The 19,499-nt window shown below is 35.7% G+C and overlaps 1 protein-coding gene across 1 annotated transcript in view; it reads right to left on the reverse strand.

Annotated features, from left to right (window-relative positions):
• ITFG1 (integrin alpha FG-GAP repeat containing 1) overlaps nucleotides 1–19,499 on the reverse strand; it is a 277,437-nt gene that overhangs the window by 44,226 nt on the left and 213,712 nt on the right. Inside the window, exon 14 of the mRNA XM_003792524.3 lies at nucleotides 13,514–13,592. Coding sequence (XP_003792572.1) covers nucleotides 13,514–13,592 — 79 coding nt within the window. The remainder of the gene's footprint in view (nucleotides 1–13,513; nucleotides 13,593–19,499) is intronic.

The following is a 19,499-nucleotide window of genomic DNA, read 5'->3' on the forward strand; positions in this document are numbered from 1 at the left end:
ATAGCCTGAAGTCTGGTAACGTGATACCTCCTGATGTGTTCTTATTACTGAGTAATGTATTTGCTATTTGAGGTTTTTTCTGATTCCATATAAAACGAAGTACTATTTTTTCCAGTTCTTTAAAGTATGACAATGGTGGTTTAATAGGGATTGCATTAAATCTGTAGATTGCTTTGGGTAGTATGGACATTTTAACAATGTTGATTCTTCTCAGCCATGAGTATGGTATGTTTTACCATTTGTTTTTTTTTCTTTTTTCTTTTTTATTAAATGATAGCTGTATACATTAATGAAAACATGGGGTACAGTGTGTTTTCATATACAATTTGAAATATTTTCATCAAACTGGTCAACATAGACTTTGTGTGCTTTTCCATTTGTTAACATCTTCAGCTATTTCTTTTCTCAGAGTTTCATAGTTTTCTTTATAGAAATCTTTCACATCCTTTGTTGGGTAAATTCCCAGATATTTCATCTTCTTTGGCACTATTGTAAAAGGAATAGAGTCCTTGACTATATTTTCAGCTTGACTACTGTTGGCATATATAAAAGCTACTGACTTATAAGTAATGATTTTGTATCCTGAGATGCTGGCTGTATTCCTTGATCACTTCTAAGAGTTTTGCAGTTGAGTCCCTGGGATTTTCCAGGTATAGGATCATATCATTAGCAAAGAATGAGCAGTTTATCTCCTGTGACCCTACCTGGATACTTTTGATTGCCTTCTCTCACTTGATTGCAATGGCTAAGACTTCCATTACTATGTTGAATAGCAGTGGAGACAGTGGGCATTCTTGCCTCATTCCTGATCTGAGTGGAAATGTTTTCAATTTTATACCATTCAATACAATATTGGCTGTAGGTTTGCTGTAGATAGCCTCTATCAGTTTAAGAAATGTCCCTTCTATGCCTATTTTATTAAGTGTTCTGATCATGAAAGGATGCTGGATATTACCAAAGGCTTTTTCTGCATCAATTGAGAGAATCATACGGTCTTTGTTTTTTATTTTATTGATATGATGTATTACATTTATAGATTTGCGTATGTTGCATTACCAACCTTGTAACACAGGAATAAAACCAACTTGACCATGGTGTGTAATTTTTTGATGTGTTGTTGAATTCTGTTTGCTAAGATCTTACTGAATATTTTTGCATTGATATTCATTAATGATACTGGCCTATAATTTTCTTTCTTTGTTGGGTCCTTTCCTGGTTTGGGGATCAGGGTGATTATTCGCTTCACAGAATGTGTTGGGAAATATTCCTTCTTTTTTAATGCTTTGGAAAACATTGTATAATCATTTCTACAACGATTAGAAACTAGGTACTAGTTTCTCTTGAAAGGTCTGATAGAATTCGGATGTGAAGTCATCTGTTCCTGGACTTTTCTTTTTTGGGAAAGTTCGTATTATTAATGCTATTTCAGTGGTTGATATAGGTCTATTCAATATTTCTAATTCTTTCTGGTTGAGTCTAGGAAGGTGACCTCCTTCCAGTTATTGGTCCATTTCCTTCAGATTTTCATATTTCTGGGAATAGAGATTTTTGTAGTAATCATTGAGGATGTTTTGAATTTCTTAGGTGTCTGTTGTTATTTCTCCTTTACCATTTCTGATAGATGATATTAGAGATTTTACTTTTCTGTTTCTGGTTAGGTTGGCCAAAGGTTTGTCAATTTTACTAATCTTTTCAAAAAACCAGCTTTTTGTTTTGTTGATCTTCTGAATGATTCTTTGTTTTCAATTTCATTTAATTCTGCCCTAATGTTGGTTATTTCTTTTCTTCTGCTGGGTTTGGGGTTAGCATGTTCTTCCTTTTCTGGTTGCTTGAAATGACGCATTAAGTTGTTGGCTTTCTCTCTCTGTTTTCTTGATGAAGGCTTCCAGTGCTATAAATTTCCCTCTTAGGACTGCCTTTGCAGTATCCCGCAGGTTTTGATAATTTGGGTCTTCATTATCTTTTTGTGCCAAAAATTTGGTGATTTCCTTCTTAATCTTTTCTTTGACCCAGCTATCATTCAGCCTAAGATTATTTAGTTTCCATGACTTTGTCTGAGTAAAAGGATTCCTGTTGCTGTTGAGTTCAACTTTTATTCCATGGTGATCCAAGAAGACACACGGAATAATTTCTATACTTTTAAATTTGCTGAGGTTATACTTGTGTCCTAGGATATAAATCTATTTTGGAGGATGACCTGTGGGCTGATGAAAAGAATGTATATTCAATTTTATTAGGGTGAAATGTTCTGTAGAGGTATGTAAAGTCCATCTGTTCTAGGGTCAGGTTTAAGTCTAATATTTCTTTGCTTAGTTTCTTATTGGAGGATCTATCCAAAACTGTCAAAGGGGTGTTAAAATTTCTAACTATTATAGTGCAGGAAGATATCAAGTTGTTCATATCCATTAGGGTCTGCTTTATGAATTGAGGAACATTCTAGTGGGTACATAAATGTTAATTATTGAAATCTCTTCATGTTGGGTGTTTCCCTTGACACTTATGTAGTGACCTTCCTTATCTTTATCTTTGTTGGTTTAAAGCCAATAGTATCTGCTATTAAAATTGCAATCCCTGCTTTTTTCTGGTTTCTATTTGCTGGTATTATAGAAGTCCATCCTTTCACCCTGAGTCTATTTTTATCCTTTAAAGTGAGATTCTTGTATACAGCAGATATCCGGTCTGAGTTTATGTATCCAGTCAGCCAGCTGGTGTCTCTTTAGAGGATGATTTAAACCATTCACATTAATTGAGAGAATTGATAAGCCTGGTTGTGTTTTGGGTGTCATTATTTTTGGATGTCTGGTGGACATTTAATCCTTTCACCACTGTGGAATTGGGTTTTATTCAAAAATTTCTGGGTGAGTTTACTTTGGAGGTTGAGCATTGCACTGGTCATTATGGAGGATAGGTCTGAGAATATCCTGGAGAGCTGGTTTAGTTATGGTAAATTTCTTCAACATGTCTATGTCATTAAAGAATTTGATTTCTCTATCATAAATGAAACTCAGTTTAGCTGGATACAGGATCTTGGGCTAGAAGTTATTTTGTTTTAGGAGATTGAAGGTTGATGACCATCTTCTGGCTTGAAACGTTTTGGCTGAGATATCTGCAGTCATTCTGATGCTTCTTCCTTTGTAGGTGATGCTTTTCTTACATCTGGCTGCTTGTAGAATTTTCCTCTTTGTCTTAACTTTGGCTAAGTTAATCACAATGTGTCTAGAAGATGCTTTATTTGGATTGAGTCTTGCTGGGGTTCTGAAACTGTCTGCTATCTGAAGTTCTGTATCTCTTGCAATCCTTGGGAAATTCTCCTCCAAAATCTCTTGGAGGAGAGCATCTTTACCTTTAGGACCATCCTCTTCTCATTTGGGAATTCCTATAAGATGAATGTTTGATCTTTTGGAGTGATCTCACAACTCTCTCAGGGAACGATCAGTTTTTGCTCTCCATTTGTCTGCCTCTTTGAGTGTTTGGGAATGTCCAAAAGCTTTGTCTTCAGTTTCAGAGATCCTTTCTTCTGCCTGGTCAACTCTATTACTGAGTGATTCTACTGTATTTTGGAGATCCGCGAGCTCTGCTATCTGTTTTCTCATTATGTCCATATCTTTGGTGACTGGGGCTTTGAATTCATCAATTTCTTGAGACAACTTTAGATCTACTCTTTGGAATTCAATTTCTATCTTTTCTTCCATTCTATTTATCTGATTTGCAATCCATATTCTCAGTTTGATTTCTGACATTGCTGCCATTTGTCTATGCATGGTATCTTCAGTTTTATCTCCTTTGTCATTTCTTGGGGTGAGGGTTGATCTACTCTGATTATTCATGTTGCCAGAGTTCTTCTGTTGGGTCCACACCATGTTTATTTTCCACTGTATGGTTATGAGAACTGGTAGGGTGAGATTGAATTGGGGTTCCCAGGTAGTAGAGATAGCCTCTTACCAAAGCACTAGGCTTTGTAATTGTGGCTTATCTCCTACCTTACTTACAAAGGCCCTTTTCAGAGTTTTGGCCAGAGATTCTAAGGACCTACTTGGTGAGACAGCACAAGCTAGCTCTGTTTTGGTATCAGCTAACCTCTACCCTATCCTAAGAAATCACAGTATTAGGTTTAAATCTTAACTGTGAAGAGATATAAATAGCTGTGACACCCAGCCCCCACCCTTCACTTCTTTTCTGCTACAGAACTTTGAAGGTCAACCTCATAATGTCCCTGGGTGGAGAGCCTCTGCTTGACAGACCAGTTGGAGTCAGGGGATCACACACCCACCTGCCAGTCTCAGTCCACTGCCCGGCAAGCCTCTGTTCGAATCAGGGTACTGCATTCCGCTCACAGGTCTCAGTCCTCACCCTGTAAGCTTCCACTCACCAGCCCCAGTGGAGACAGGGGGCCATGCCCTAGCCCTCAGGTCTTGGATGACACCCACTAAGCCACTGCTCAAAAGTTCTATTGGAATCAGGGGGCCACACCCTTGCTCTAAGGTCTCAGTCCACACCTAGGAAGCCTCTGCTTGCAGGCCCTGCAGGGACTGGGGACCAGCCCTGCCTGCCGAGCTGTGGGTGCTGTCAGAGCTGGGGGTTCTGCACCATCCTGCCAGACATAGCCTGAACCGAGAGTCAACACTACCACTGGCTGGCTGGCCAGGCACAGTCATAACCAGGGGCTCACCGAGTATCCCTTTTTTCCGACACCCTCTTTTTTTCCCCCGTTACTCACAGATTCCATCTTGATGGTTGATGGTCCACACTATGCTGGAATCTCTCAGGATAAGACCAAATACTCTGTACTCTGCAGTGGGCAGAACTTGAGACTGCCATGCAAAGGGGAAGGCTGGACTGGGAGTTTGGACTTGTCGGGGAAAATAACTGTTCAATTTTATGCTTGGGAGGGTGGTATCTAGGTTCTTAAGTGGAACCTCCCTGGAGAAAGAGACCTGGAGTTTAGCGGCTCTCTCCAGTGAGGTAAGACGAGAGGTCTTTTTTTCCCTGCTCATTTGCAAATAGCCTGCGGCAGGCCTCCTGCTTGGAGGAGGGATCTCTCATCCTCTAGTCGATAGGCTTTGTACCTGTAATTTGTTTTCTTGAATGTTCTTCCTTGGCATTACAGCTTCCTGAACTTCTTTCTTGGCTCAGCTCCTTACCTTTGGCTTCATAGAGTCCAATTCTATCCGGCTTTTCTTCCTCTGCTCAGGAGCCTCTTCTGAGGGTTGCTACCAGTTGGCCATCTTCCCAGAATTAGTACTGGTTTAGTTTTAAGAATGTGCAGATTTTATAAGCAGATAGCCCTGCATATAAGTCTAGGTGTACTAGCTAACAGGGAGTGGCACAGATAAATTACTTAAGCTTTCAGAGCCCTTGTCTCCTAAGTTGTATAATGGCATTAATAAGTGCTACCATGCAGAGTTACTGTAAAATTCAATTAGGTAACATGCAGAACGGTATGGAGAGTGCCCACAGAAGCAGGGGCTTTATAGTTACAGCAAATGCTGAACAGGTCTGTTAATGTACATTCAATTTTTATTAACTATTCCTAATATTTTTATATTAGGTTTTAAAAACTGCTTATCACCAGAAATGAACTATGATGTTAAGCTATCTGTTTAAGTTTTCTGTCTCAAGTTTTTTTTTTTTTGAAACAGAGTTTCACTCTGTCACCCAGGATAGAATGCTGTGGCCTTAGCCTAGTTATAGTAACCTAGGTTCAGTTAATCTTCTTGCCTTAGTCTCCCAAGTAGCAGAGACTATAGGTGCCTGCCATAATGCCCAGCTAATTTCTTTTATACTTTTGAGTAGAGATGGGGTCTTGCTTTTGCTCAGGCTGGTCTGGGCCTCCTGAGCTCATAGCATCCTCCTGCCTTGGCTTCCCAAAGTGCTACAATTAAAGGTGTGAGCCAACATCCCTGGACTTAAATCCTTTTTTTTTTTTTTTAATGGAAGCCTTTGTATTGATCTCATGCAATTTTTCATTCAACAAATACATGAGTATCCTAAAATGGGTAAGGCACATAAAGAAACTTAGAACTGGTCCTCAATTAATCTGTAGTCTCATAAAAGATAAGATAGAGATATTGGTATAAGCTCTCTCCCTTGTAATTGTCATAAGAGAGGTGCAAGATAAAGTTCTGCTGAAATTTGGTGGAAAGAGAGTTTATTTCCAGTTTAGAAGGTAAGGTTAGTGAAAGATTGAAGGGACTGTGTTAGTATCATCAGATTTGAATGTGCTGAGATAGAGGGATGGGGAAGAAGTACAGATTGAAAGAGTGAGAAAGGGCATGAAGCACGGAGGTAGAAGAGCTGGATACATAGAAACCAAGCTGAATATGTGCAGGCTGCATCAGGGAAATAAGAAGAGAGAGAAGGCTAGTTAAGTATTTAAGGTTCAAAGAAGCCACTTAGGTATATAAACAGAGCCGTGCTTTGGAAGGATGAACTTCTACAACTGTAGTAGATTTCTAAGACATCTCGACATTCTAGAAACTAAAACCTGATATTAAAGAGGGCAAATGGACACATTTTACAATTAGCCATGCCAAAGATTTTAGAAGGATGAGAAAATACTCATCTGTGATTTAGGTATTTGTGGGAGTGGGTTGGAGGACTATGGGATGTTACTCTGAGCAGATGTAATCTACATTTATGCATTTGTACCATATACTTGTATTTTGTGGTCTCAACTTCTGTTGCTTTCATAGTTTGGAATTTCCAGGTGAATTATGGAAAAAGCACATTTTCCTCTTGGAGGGAAAAAATATTGGAATGTATTTTAGGGTAGAGCTAGCCTAAACAAGCAGATACTGTACCTATGAGTAAGTTGCTTTATAATTAAGTCAGTGCACCTTGTATGTAAATACATTGATGGTATTGTGTTTTTAATAAATTTATGATAAGGAGTGATTAAGTAAAGTACTATAAAGTAACCCCCCCAAAAGATCATGAAGTACCTACCACAGAGGATTCCACCCATAATGAAATAATGGAAATGATAGAAAGGGAATTTAAAATATAGATAGCAGAAACAATGGAGGGAATTGAAGAGAAAGTGAAAAATAACCAAAAGGAAATCCAAAAATAGAACTAAATAATGGATGAAAGACATGAAAAATATAAAAAGGATATATTGGAGCTTACGGAATTGAAGGAGTCAATAAGGGAACCTAAAGATGTAGTAGATGATCAGACCACAGAGATGAAATTATCTCAGAACTAGAGGATAAGGCTTTTAAGCTAACCTGGGCAGTTAAAGAGGCAGAAAAGAAGATAGAAAGAGCAGAGTGATCACTTAAAGTATTATGGGACTTCACAAAGTGTTCAAGCTTACAAATTATTGGTATCCCTGCAAATGAAGAAGAATGACACAAAGGAATAGAAACCCTACTGGAAGATATCATAAATGAGTATTTCTGAAACATCACCAAATATTCTAACAAGACACACTCCTTTGTGGGGATATCAAACCTTGGGTCCCTTCAACACAGAGAATCTGTAGGACACACTGTAATAAGCCTGTCCAAAGTCAAGATGAAAGAAAACTCTACAAGGAGCCAGGATTAAGTGCCAATTGACCTATAGGGGCAGATCCATCAGGGTGACAGCTTACTTTTCAGTGGAAACTTCTTAAGCCAGAAGAGTGGTCATCTGCTTTTAACCTTCTTAAACAAAACAATTTTCAACCCAGAATTCTAAACCCTGCTAAAGTAAGCTTAAAAATTGATAGAGGTATCAAATCTTTTACTAACACGTAAATACTAAGGAAGTTTGCCACAACAAGGCCAGCTCTACAGGAAATACTTAGACATATTCTCTACATTGACCATCACAATGGACCATGAGCAAAGTAAACACCCAAAGGACAAAACGTAGCTTCTACAATAGTGCAAAGGATAAAACTAAGCAATGGACGTTCACAAAATAAGATGAATAGAACCCCATCATTGTGTCATTTCTCTCCATAAATGTAAATGGTTTGAATTCCCTACTGAAGTGGCATAGGTTGGCTGATTGAATAAAAAAGCCTAAAACAACCATGGGCTGACTTTGGGAAACATCTCTAACCTCTAAGGACAAAACAAAACTCAGGATGAAGGGTTTTGAAAACAATATTTCGGAAATCAGAAGAAAGGAGGGGTTGCAATCTTATTTTCAGATACAAGTGAATTTAAAGCAACTGAAGTCAAAAAAGACGAAGATGGACACTTTCTACTGGTCAAGGGAATAATACGACAAGATTTTAAATTCTAAATATTTGTACACCCAACTTAAATGCTCCTAGATTTATAAAACAGACCATAATTGGTCTGAGCAATATGATATCCTATAACACTATAATAGTTGGGGACTTTAACACCCCTCTAACAGAACTGGTCAGATTCTGTAAATAGTAACAAAGCAAAGATACATGGAAGGAACTTAAATGCAATCCTAGAACAAATGGGATTAATAGACATATCTTGAACACACCATCCTAAAGCTAAGGAATATTATGTTTTTTTTGTCAGCTAATGGAACATACTCCAAAATACATCATATCCTAGGACACAAATCAAATCTCAACAAAATTAAAATAACTGAAATTATACCTTGTATCTTTTCAGACCACAAGGTAATAAAGATAGAACTCAACTCCAACAAAAATTTTCATCTATACATAATGTTAAGGAAACTAACTTAATGCTGAGTCACAGGTGGGTCAACAAGGAGATAAAGGAGGAAATTATTAAATTCCTCACAACAACAATGAAGCTACAAGCTACCAAAACCTGTGGGACATAGCAAAAGCAGCCCTAAGAGGGAAATTATTGCTTTAGATGCCTGCGTCCAACAAATGGAAAGAGAGCACATCTACAACTTACTGGGGCATCTCAATGAAATGGAAAAGGAAGAGCAGTCCAATACCAAACTTAGCGGAAGAAAAGAAATGGCCAAAATTAAGTCAGAAATACATGAAATTGAAAACAAAAGAATCATTCAGAAAATTAATGAAACAAAACGTTGGTTCTTTGGAAAGATAAATAAAATTGATAAACCTTTAGCCAGATTAACTAGAAACAGAAAAGTAAAATTTCTAATAACCTCAATCAGAAACAAAAAAAGGGAAATAACAACTGATACCACAGAGATACAAGAGATTATCTCTGACTACTACAAAAAGCTCTATGCCCAGAAATTTGACTATGTGGAGAGAATGGACCAATACCTGGGATACACCGTTTCCCTAGACTTAACGAGGAAGAAATAGATCTTGAACAGATCAATATCAAGCACTGAGATTGCAGAAACAATAAAAAACTTTCAACAACAAAAAGGCCAGATAGCTCCACATCAGAATTCTATTAAACCTTCAAAGATGAGCTTGTACTTCTACTGCAGAACCTATTCCAAAACACTGAGAAAGAAGGAACTTTCCTCAACACATTTTATGAAGCAAATATCACCTTGATTCCCAAACCAGGAAAGAACCCAACTAAAAAGGAGAACTATGGACCAATTTCACTAATGAGTGTTGATGTAAAAATATTCAACAGAATCTTAGCTAACAGATTGTAGCTACACATTAAAAAAATTATACATCATGATCAAGTAGGCGTCACTCCAGGGATGCAAAGCTGGTTTAATATATGCAAATCCATTAATGTTTCACCGTATCAATAGAAATGAAGACAAAGACCTCTAATGATCCTCTCATTAGATGCAGAAAAAGCATTTGACAAAATTCAGCATTCTTTTCTAACAAGAACACTTAAGAAAAGGCCTGGGTGGCAAATTTCTTAAGCTGATTGAAGCTATCTATGACAAACCCACAGCTAACAGCATACTGAATAGAGTAAAATTGAAAGCTTTTCCACTTAGAACTGGAAGCAGATGAGGATATCCACTATCATTTAACATTGTGCTGGAAGTTCTAGCCAGTGAAATCAGGAACCAAATGGGGGAAGAGGAGGTCCAACCCTCACGCTTTGCTGATAATATGATCTTACACTTAGAAAACCCCAAAGACTTAACCACAAGACTCTTGGAAGTGATCAAGAAATACAATAACATCTTAGGATATAAAATCAATGTCCAAAAGTCACTAGCCTTTGTATATGCCAGTAACAGCCAAGTTGAGAAGCAAATCAAGGACGTAATATTTTTCACAGTAGCTTCAAAGAAAATGAAATATCTAAAAATATACCTAACAAAAGAGGTGAAGAATTTCTACAAAGAGAATTATGAAACCCTGAGAAAAGAAACAGAAGACACAATGACAAATAGAAGAACATGCTCTTGGCTGGGAAGAATTAACATTGTTAAAGTGTTTCTACTACCCAAAGTAATCTACAGATTCAATTCCATCCCCATTAAAATACCAACAGCATACTTTGAAGAACTGGAAAAAAAAATAGTTTTGTTTTGTATGGAACCAGAAGCAATCCTGTATAGCCAAGGTAATTCTTACTAATAAAGACAAAGCCGGAGGCATCACTCTACTAGACTTTAGGTTATATTACAAGTCCATAGTGATTAAACAGCACAGTATTGGCACAAAAATAGAGATATAGACATATGGAACTGAATAGAAAACTAAGAGAAGAAATCAGTCACTTATTGCCATCTGATCTTTGATAATAAATTAATGTATACAGAGGGGAAAATAATCCCTATTAGATAAATTGTGCTGGAAAAACTGGATAAGCACATGCAAAAAGTTCTCATGAAACTGGACCTGTAACTTTTACCACTTACAAAACTTGACTCAAGATGGACAAAAAATGTAAATCTAAGACAGTATAAAAACAATATATACTCAGTATAAAGTAAAATGCAAAAAAAAAAAAAACAAAAAAAAACAAGAAAATCCTGCAACCAGGAGATAATATGTGTAATGGTAACATTTCTTTACTTATCATTTTGTTTATGTGTTTTTCCTACAGTAAATACTTAAAAGCATATATATACAATTTGCATTATACAGACTGATGTGTCTCCCTCATAAATATAATAGCCATATGCTCACTTCATCAAAAATTATTTTAAAATATTTTATGGGCTGAAGAGTATAATAAAACAAAATGTATTACTTCACTATTTTTGGACACGTTGAGTTTTTCCAGTTTGCTAGTGTCTTTTATTTTTGTTTATGATGTTTTGCCATTAAAATGTATGCATTCACTTGACTTATGCACTCAGCTACATTTCTCTTTACTTATTTCCTGCTTTGCTTTTATGCCTATAAATTTCTTCTGAATTTTTACTTCACTCTTGAGAATAATATCATAAGAATAAACGCAGTATTCTATTATTGTTTGGGGTAGATTAAAAAAAATCATCCTAAGTAATGGTTTGTAAGTAAATATTCTTCCATCTACTTAAAAAGCAGTGATGGGCAGTGACTGTTACTGAGTGAGTGGTTTAGCAGCCAGATACTCTGTGAGGTGCCAGTGTCTAGTCTGTAGTAGATATTCAGCAATTTTTTTAATCAATGAATCAATAATTATAGAATTAAAATATATTTTCTTCATGTACGTTTTAAATGTATTTTTATTTGCTATAAAATTTATCTTTTTAAAATTAAGGACTGAAAAATAGTCAATAGTTACAGAAATATACAAAAGAGGAAGTGAATCTCTTAAAAATATTGTTCCTCAAGATAAATGTTTATTTGGTATATATTCTTCCAAATTTTTTGGTATGAAGTCAGAATTATTCATTTAACTGCAAAAAATATATGCATATAGATGTTTACTGTTGTATGATATATAGTGAAAAAAATAGATCAGCTAGAGTAGTTATTCTATCTCTATGCAAAACAACCCCTAAAAAATATCAGTGTTATCTGTATGAACAGACATGGAAAGATGCTATATCATTATATCAAAGAAAAAGGTCCACTTTTCTATTTTTTTTTTTTTTTTTTTTTTGAGATAGAGTCTATCTATGTCAGCCTTGGTAGAGTGCTGTGACATCACAGCTCACAGCAACCTTGACCTCTTGGGCTTAAGTGATTCTCTTGCCCCAGCCTCCCAAGTAGCTGGGACAACACGCACCTGCCACAACACCTGGCTAATTTTTGGTTATAGTTGTCATTGTTTGGTAGGCCTAGGCTGGGTTTGGACCTGCTAGCTCCAGTACATGTAGCTGGTGCCCTAGCTGCTGCGCTATGGGTGCCAAGCTGAAAAAGGCCTATTTTAAACCATCTGTGTATTCCTAAGATACTTACCTATTTGATTGTGTTCTTTTGGAATACAGATGAATTTAAGTTGTTAGCGTTTAGACTGGATTTTCACTGATAATTCATCAGTTTGGGGTATACTCAAACCAAATTATACTAGCTTCATGAAATAAAATGAGTAACTTCATCTTGTTTTCTTGCATTGTGTATAAATTCTAGAATATCTTACCTAGCACTAAAATTACCTATATCTTGAAAGTCCAAAAGAATTAACTGATAAAAGGTAAAACCAGCTGGTCCTGGAGCCTTTTTTGTACAATGTTTAATATGTACATGAATTAAAATATAAGTGATTTGTTGAAATCATCTATGTTCTTATTTTCAGTTTCTTTGACTAACTTTGGTATACTCAAGTATTTGACTGCAATCATGTTTGTTAATTTCTCTTTGAATATTTAAAAAATACTTCTGTTTTGTTCCTGTGTTGGAGCACCAGTATAAATGAGTTTCTCAGATGTGTGCATTAGCTAAAAAGTGAACTAATTGTGGTATATTGGATTTATGGAAGGACGTTATATGTGTATAATGTGAGGATGGCCATATAATGAGTCTGTCCTCTTTTTCTCACCAAAAGAGTAGAGGAATGATGTCACCTCTGTTTACATTTTCTCCTGATTAAGTCTCTAGATGTCTCTAAGAAGCATATTATTATACTAAGATTCCTTTTTTAAATTTAGATAGTAGAAATTATCACAGTTATATTTATTGTAATTTGGATCTGACCTCAGTCAGTTAGCTATTTGTCAGAAGTAGTCCCCCTTTGCTAGGTCTTATTTCCTTTTGCTCTTGATTGCATTTCCCTTTATTATTTATTTACATATATAAATACATTTTTTCTTTACAATCATGCTTAAAAAAATCTCTCTATATTCCAGCTTCTCTTCTATATTTGGAAAAACTAGTATTAATTTACACTGTGGTATTAATTGGGTTCCTAATTTTTTCTTCTTCTGAGATGAGCTTAATAAACTCTTTGCCACTTCACTCTTAGACCAAGGTAATTAAATCATTTCTCCCAACCTCTCTTCAGCTGAAAAATAAGGATACTGTTACTTAACTGGAGATAAGGATAAAGAGTAGGCTCCATTACACTAGGGATATATCAATCATTAAATGTTAATATTTTTGTCACATTGGTAACTTTTATAACCTACAAATGTAAATCTATAGAAAGATGAAGTATAATGAAAACGAAGACTATATTAAGGGGTATGAAAACATGCTAATTATTTTCACCAGATTATCTTGCCAATATATTCACCAAAGGTGCTTTTTATACATCACAGACATTGTGTCTGGTCTTACCTGAACCGTTTTTCAGATACCCATTTGCATCTACAGTTGTATACATGATATAAGGTCCAGGCTGATTTACTCCAAAGGGCTACAATAAAAAAAGAATAGTTAAGGCTTAGAAAACAACTGAATTATTTGAAGTTTTAGGCAAATCTATTATAAGTAAAGTAAACAATTCTTAGATATCATTCTTAAACAAATAATAGTTACTTAGTGAACAAGAAAATGTAGTCAGAAAATTTCAAAAGAAAATGTCATCAGAAAATTCTTAACACTTTAAATGATTTGATAGTTGAATTTAAATAGTTCAATAGCTGGGTATTACGATAGTTGAATTTAAATAGTTCAATAGCTGGGTATTATCCCAGGTACTCAGGAGGCTGAGGCAAAAAAAATCACTTGAGCCCCCAAGTTGGAGGTTGCTGTGAGCTATGATGCCACAACACTCTAAACCTAGGGTGACAAAGGGAGACTGTGTCTCAAATAAAAAAAAAATTAAAAAAGATGAATATTTTAGGCAATGTTATTAACTACTTTTGGTTCTACCTAGGATAGAACTATTGCAATTTTATTAATGAGATTTCTGTTGAAGATAGCATTGCTTTTTCCCTACAGAAATAAATTGGACATATAGTTTACATTTTTCCACTAAAATATCAAAATAAATAAAACCTATCCATCATAATTACAATAGAAAGAAAAATACTAGTCATTAGTTCTACCACGTTTAATCACCCACAAATTTACAAACTACATTATTTTCCCAGTTAAGAAAAAACTGATAGACTGACATTAGTTAGAATGGTGAGGTTTATGGCTAGCATATGTTTCTGGACCATTCCTCAAACTTTGAATAAAATGATACATTCCCTTTCTTTGAAAATCATGGCTAACTAAACAGGACATAAAGAAGCCATTTAGTGCAATGGCTATCCTAAGATGAAATGACAAAGTGTTCAAGAAATGTTTTAAACTCCATTGAATTGTTTTCATAGAACTGAATGAAATTCTACTAATCTTCCCAATAAAGTAGGCAAAAATTAATAATGACATTTAGTATACTAATGGTCTAAAAATCATTTTTTCCTCTGGAATGTCAGGAAAGAAATAACATAATTTAATCAATACCACAGTTGCATGACTAATATTTTGAGAACTTTATGAGTCCATATGTTTGCAATGCATGAGAAAAGAGGTTGATGTAAGAATGGAGGTACTTATAAGACTTTACTAACTGAATCAAAGATTCATAAAGAATACCACAAAAATACAAAAATCAGACTTGTTAAGGAAGTATTTTTATGTAGACAGATGAATATTACACTTTTGCAGTTTAAGTATTACTTTCATGGGAGAATTAAAAGCCTATGCCTACGTTCCTATTTTGCAGGTGGGCAAGGGCATTGTTTTGACATGTCCACTGTTCTGAAGCCAACCACAGACAAGTAAACCAAAGTTAAGGTGCAGAATTATCTTCTTCATGCAGTTACTCTTTTTCTTTCTATTTAGTGTTATCATTTATGTTAATGTGTTAAATATATTTTGTTATTCTTGCTTTCATGTTTATGTCTTAGAATCAAACTATTGTATTTTTCTGTTACTTGCTTTTATAATACAATATTTTAAGACTTATCTATGAATAGGCATTGGCGACAGTTCATTTTCCCTGCTATAGAGTATTTGTATAATTTATAGTATAAATATTTTTCATTCAATTATTGACATTTGTTTCCATTCTTTTGTTATATATATACATATAAGAATACCTTGGTTATATCAACTGAAAGATGTGAACAAGTGCTAAAGTTTATTAGTGGTTATGAATCCAGAAGTAGAATTGCTAGGTCACAGGGTGTACGCATAGTCAGCTGTACTAATTAGCGCCAATATTTTCCTAAAGTGGCACCACCTCCTTATACTCTTGTCAGCAGTATATGAGAGATTCACATACTTAGAAATTGTCACTGCTGATTGTATTATCTTTCCTTGGGTCTGTTTCTTTGGAAGAGGGTAGGCCTTTCATACTTGTCTCATTCTAGGAAGGCTTAGAGATAATACTTACAAGACAACATTTATCATTTGAGGTGTTAATACCTCAAATTTACTTTGTTACCCTAAATCTACTCGATACACTAGAAGACAGGTACGTCGGGCTCTAAGAATGATTTTCAATGAATATACACAGTCATACTCTTAAATGTTCATTAGAATTCACACCCGAAATATTTCACATTACTACCAATAGTATTTTATTTTATAAGATTATGTAGGCATAGTCAGGTCAGCATAAAGTCCCAAAGCTCAAGTTCACCTGTCACCATGGGCCAGTCAATTTGATATTTGCAGATAAGGTCTAGAAATCTAGATTTAATTCTTCCACATACTAGTTCTCAAAGGATGTGTTACAAGGATTCCTGGGGGAGGTCACAAAATACCTTCAGAAGGTCACATCAGGTAAAAACTATTTTCATATAATACTAAGATGCCACTTGTCTTTTATAGTATGTTAACATTTATGCTAACAGAGCAAAAGCAAGGATGGGTAATTAGCAATAGGGCCAAATGTGGTTATTCAGACTTTTTCTTGAAAATGGACTAAACGAGTCTGTCACATTTAGGAAAATGATTGACAGTATTTGTTACTAATGATAAAATTTGAATTTCCAAGTGAAAATTGGAATTTTGGAAAAATCTGTATCTCTGCCACTGTGAATCTGACACCTACTAATACTTAAAAACTATTGTGATACCATCAGTGGTGACATTAACAAATATGATTTGAACATTAGGAAGATCTCCATAACTGAGTAAACTAATATTTTCCAAATGACGAATACATAACATCATAGAACCATATACAGGTAAAAGAGCCAAAGTGCCAGTTGTACCAATGGGTTTTAATTAACAGTGTCACGGAGAATCACTATGGACCTCAAAAACATCTGCTCCTCTATAAAAGCACTGAGAACACTGGGGAAAAACTGCTGAAATCAACTTTTTCAGAATTCTTCAAGAATCCAAGGAGCATTCAGTTAAGAAAAATGGCTGAATCTTGGTAAGAATTGTGACATTTGTTGTGTTCTAATTTACTGTATTTCCATATCCCTCTTCCTACCTCTGAAGTAGCCCTGAAAACCAACAGCTTTGCAACTAAGTTAGCTACGAAAATAAACTGCCTAGCAGTCACTGAGGGGGCAGATGGGTTTAGATCTGCCCAAAGCCCCACTCCCAGAGAAGTATCACTATTTGACCTATTTAGCAGCTCCCTAAAAAGCTCCACTGTCTCAACCAACTGAGAGCTTGTTCTGTGTGAACAGCTGTATCACTGAAGGATTTGTTAAAACTATCATTAATAACTATTTTAAATTGCAGCTGCTTGAGGCAATGATATCAGTTTGTGCTAAAGAAATGTCCAGATCCTAAAAGGAAAAATAGAAATGAGATGTCCAAAAGGGGGCTTTGAAAAGCTCTGCTAATACCTCTGGGACTCTACAAGGCCCCAGACATGTGCTGCATTATGTCCATGCCCCAAATGGACCTGAAAAAGTTCTCATCTCCTTTAAGGGAACCTCTGAGCATCACAGCGGGCTGATACACTAAGGAGGAACTTCAGTGGCCATATACAGCAAAAAGTACCTCATGGTATTAGTCCAGGAGAATCACTGAACAAACAGCAAGAAAAACAACAGCAAACCCAGGAAAATCTGATTTCCAGAATCAACATATAGTTTAAAATGCTTAGTTTTCAGCAACAAAAAACAGGATAAAACATATTTCCATACAGGGAAGTGTAATTCATACACTGGAGAAAAAAATGTATGAATGTATGAAAAAACACAAGATGCCTTTGAGGAAGGGTGTGTTGGATTTACTAGGCAGACTTCAGGTCAGCCAGAATAAATGTGTTCAGCGAACTAGAGGAAACCATTCTAAAGAACTGAAGACAATTCTGAGAACTGTATCTCCCAAAAGGAGAATAAATAAAGAGACAGAAATCACAAAAAAGAATCAAACTGAAATAATAATAAGAGTATAATAAATGAAGTGAAAAACTAACTAAGAAAATGCCATGAAGGCTTGTTAACCAGTTTGATGAAAATATTTGAAATTGTATATAAAACCAGCACATGGTACCCCATGAGTACATTAATGTACACAGTGATGATTTAATTAAAAAAAAAAAAAACTAACCAAAGAGACTCAAGGAATAATTAGTAAAAGTGAAGCTATGTCAATTCAGATTACCTAGTTTGAAGAACTGAAAGACAGGAATAAAGAACACGACGGTGCATGTGAGACTGTGGGGCACCGTCAGGGCATCAGCGACGATGACGGGAGTCCCAGAAGACAGAGAGGAGAGGGGCAGGGGGGCATGTGAAGCCGTAATGGCTAAAACTGCCCCAATCAAGGGAAACATATTAATTCGCATATCCAAAAAGCTCAGTGAGGATGAACTCAAAAGAGATCCACACAGAGATACGCCATAGCACAGTTGACCTTTTGAAAGCCAAGATGAGAAGAGGAGTGACAGTTGGGCTGTAAATTTTACTTCTGTGTTTCAGTTTTCTCATCTTAAATCAGAGATAATCGTAACACCCACGTCGTAGGATTGTAGTGAGTATTAAGTGAATGAGTATGTGTAAATAATTAGAATAGTGCCTGGTACATTATAATTGCTCAGTATATGTGGGCTGCTATTTTTTTTTTTTTTTGGCCAAAAAGTTAATGTATTTTACTACAATGAAGTAATAAAATCTCATGTTCAGGGTAGCACTTGTGGCTCAAAGGAGTAGGGCGCCGGCCCCATATACTGGAGGTAGTGGGTTCAAACCTGGCCCCGGCCAAAAACTGCAAAAAAAAAAATCTTATATTTAGTTAGGTTGAACTATTAAGCAAGCATAAATTATTCTTATCAAAACCAGAGAAACATGTGTCAAGTTTGCCTTTTAGTTTTCTTTATTATATTACAGGATTCTAAAATTATAGGAATTATTTGCAAGAATATATGTTTAGAAGGATATTCCATTCTGAGTATATATAATTGTTGTGTAAGAACACAGGCTATTAGCTTACAGTAAAACCTTTTTCTAAAAGTCTAGTATAGAGGTTCTCAAACTTTACATGCATCAGAATTACCTAAGGGTTGGCTAAAATATAGATGAGTTGGTTGTGCCCATGAGTGTCTGACTTGGCAGGGCTAGGCAGACCTTACGCCTGTAGCCTCTGTCTCAGGAGGTGTGGACCTGACTAGGCTTCCTTGTCTGTGTGCTTCTCAGACTATGGGTCAGCCAGGGGATATATAGTGAAGTGCAGGATATTGTTAGGGTGTTTGTGGGAAAAGAATCACCTTATAAACAAAGAAACAAGTAAAATATGTCATAAAATATAGATATTTCAGCATTAGATAATCTTTATTAAAAATTGTAATCAAATTTTAGTTTGTGAGTGACTTAGATTTAAGGGAAAGAACATAACCAGGAAAAGGGGACCAGTCTTAGCTTGAACAAGTGGTTCAAATCCAGTAATTTCATAGTGTATGCAGTGTCACAAATGACAGAAAAAAATATTTTAAAACCATATTTAAAAATCATGTTAAGAGTTTAAAAATGTTTGGAAGGGAACATCTCAGAAAAGGTAAGTATCTGGTTAAATGTAATAGAGTCCTGGCTTAAAGAATTGAGGTGTACTAGTCAGAACACAACAAACTAGAGAAAATGAGAATCATTTTTACTTTCTATTACAGTTGTTATTCTAGCTGGAAATTTTTTTCTTTACCTACACATTTGTACGAGTGGTAAAACATAACTACCGTCCAGAAAGAAGGAGGGAAGAGAAGGGAGGGAGACCCAGGGAGGCGGGAAGGTATTTGGGAGGACCTCACCTAATGTGCATAATGCAATGGTACATTTCAAAACTATTAAGAATAGAGTATAGGCTCGGCGCCTATAGCTCAACCGGCTAAGGCGCCAGCCATGTACACCTAAGGTGGCGGGTT

Source organism: Otolemur garnettii, unplaced genomic scaffold (assembly GCF_000181295.1).
Source record: "Otolemur garnettii isolate 467f Iridium unplaced genomic scaffold, OtoGar3 scaffold00058, whole genome shotgun sequence".
NCBI lineage: Eukaryota > Metazoa > Chordata > Mammalia > Primates > Galagidae > Otolemur > Otolemur garnettii.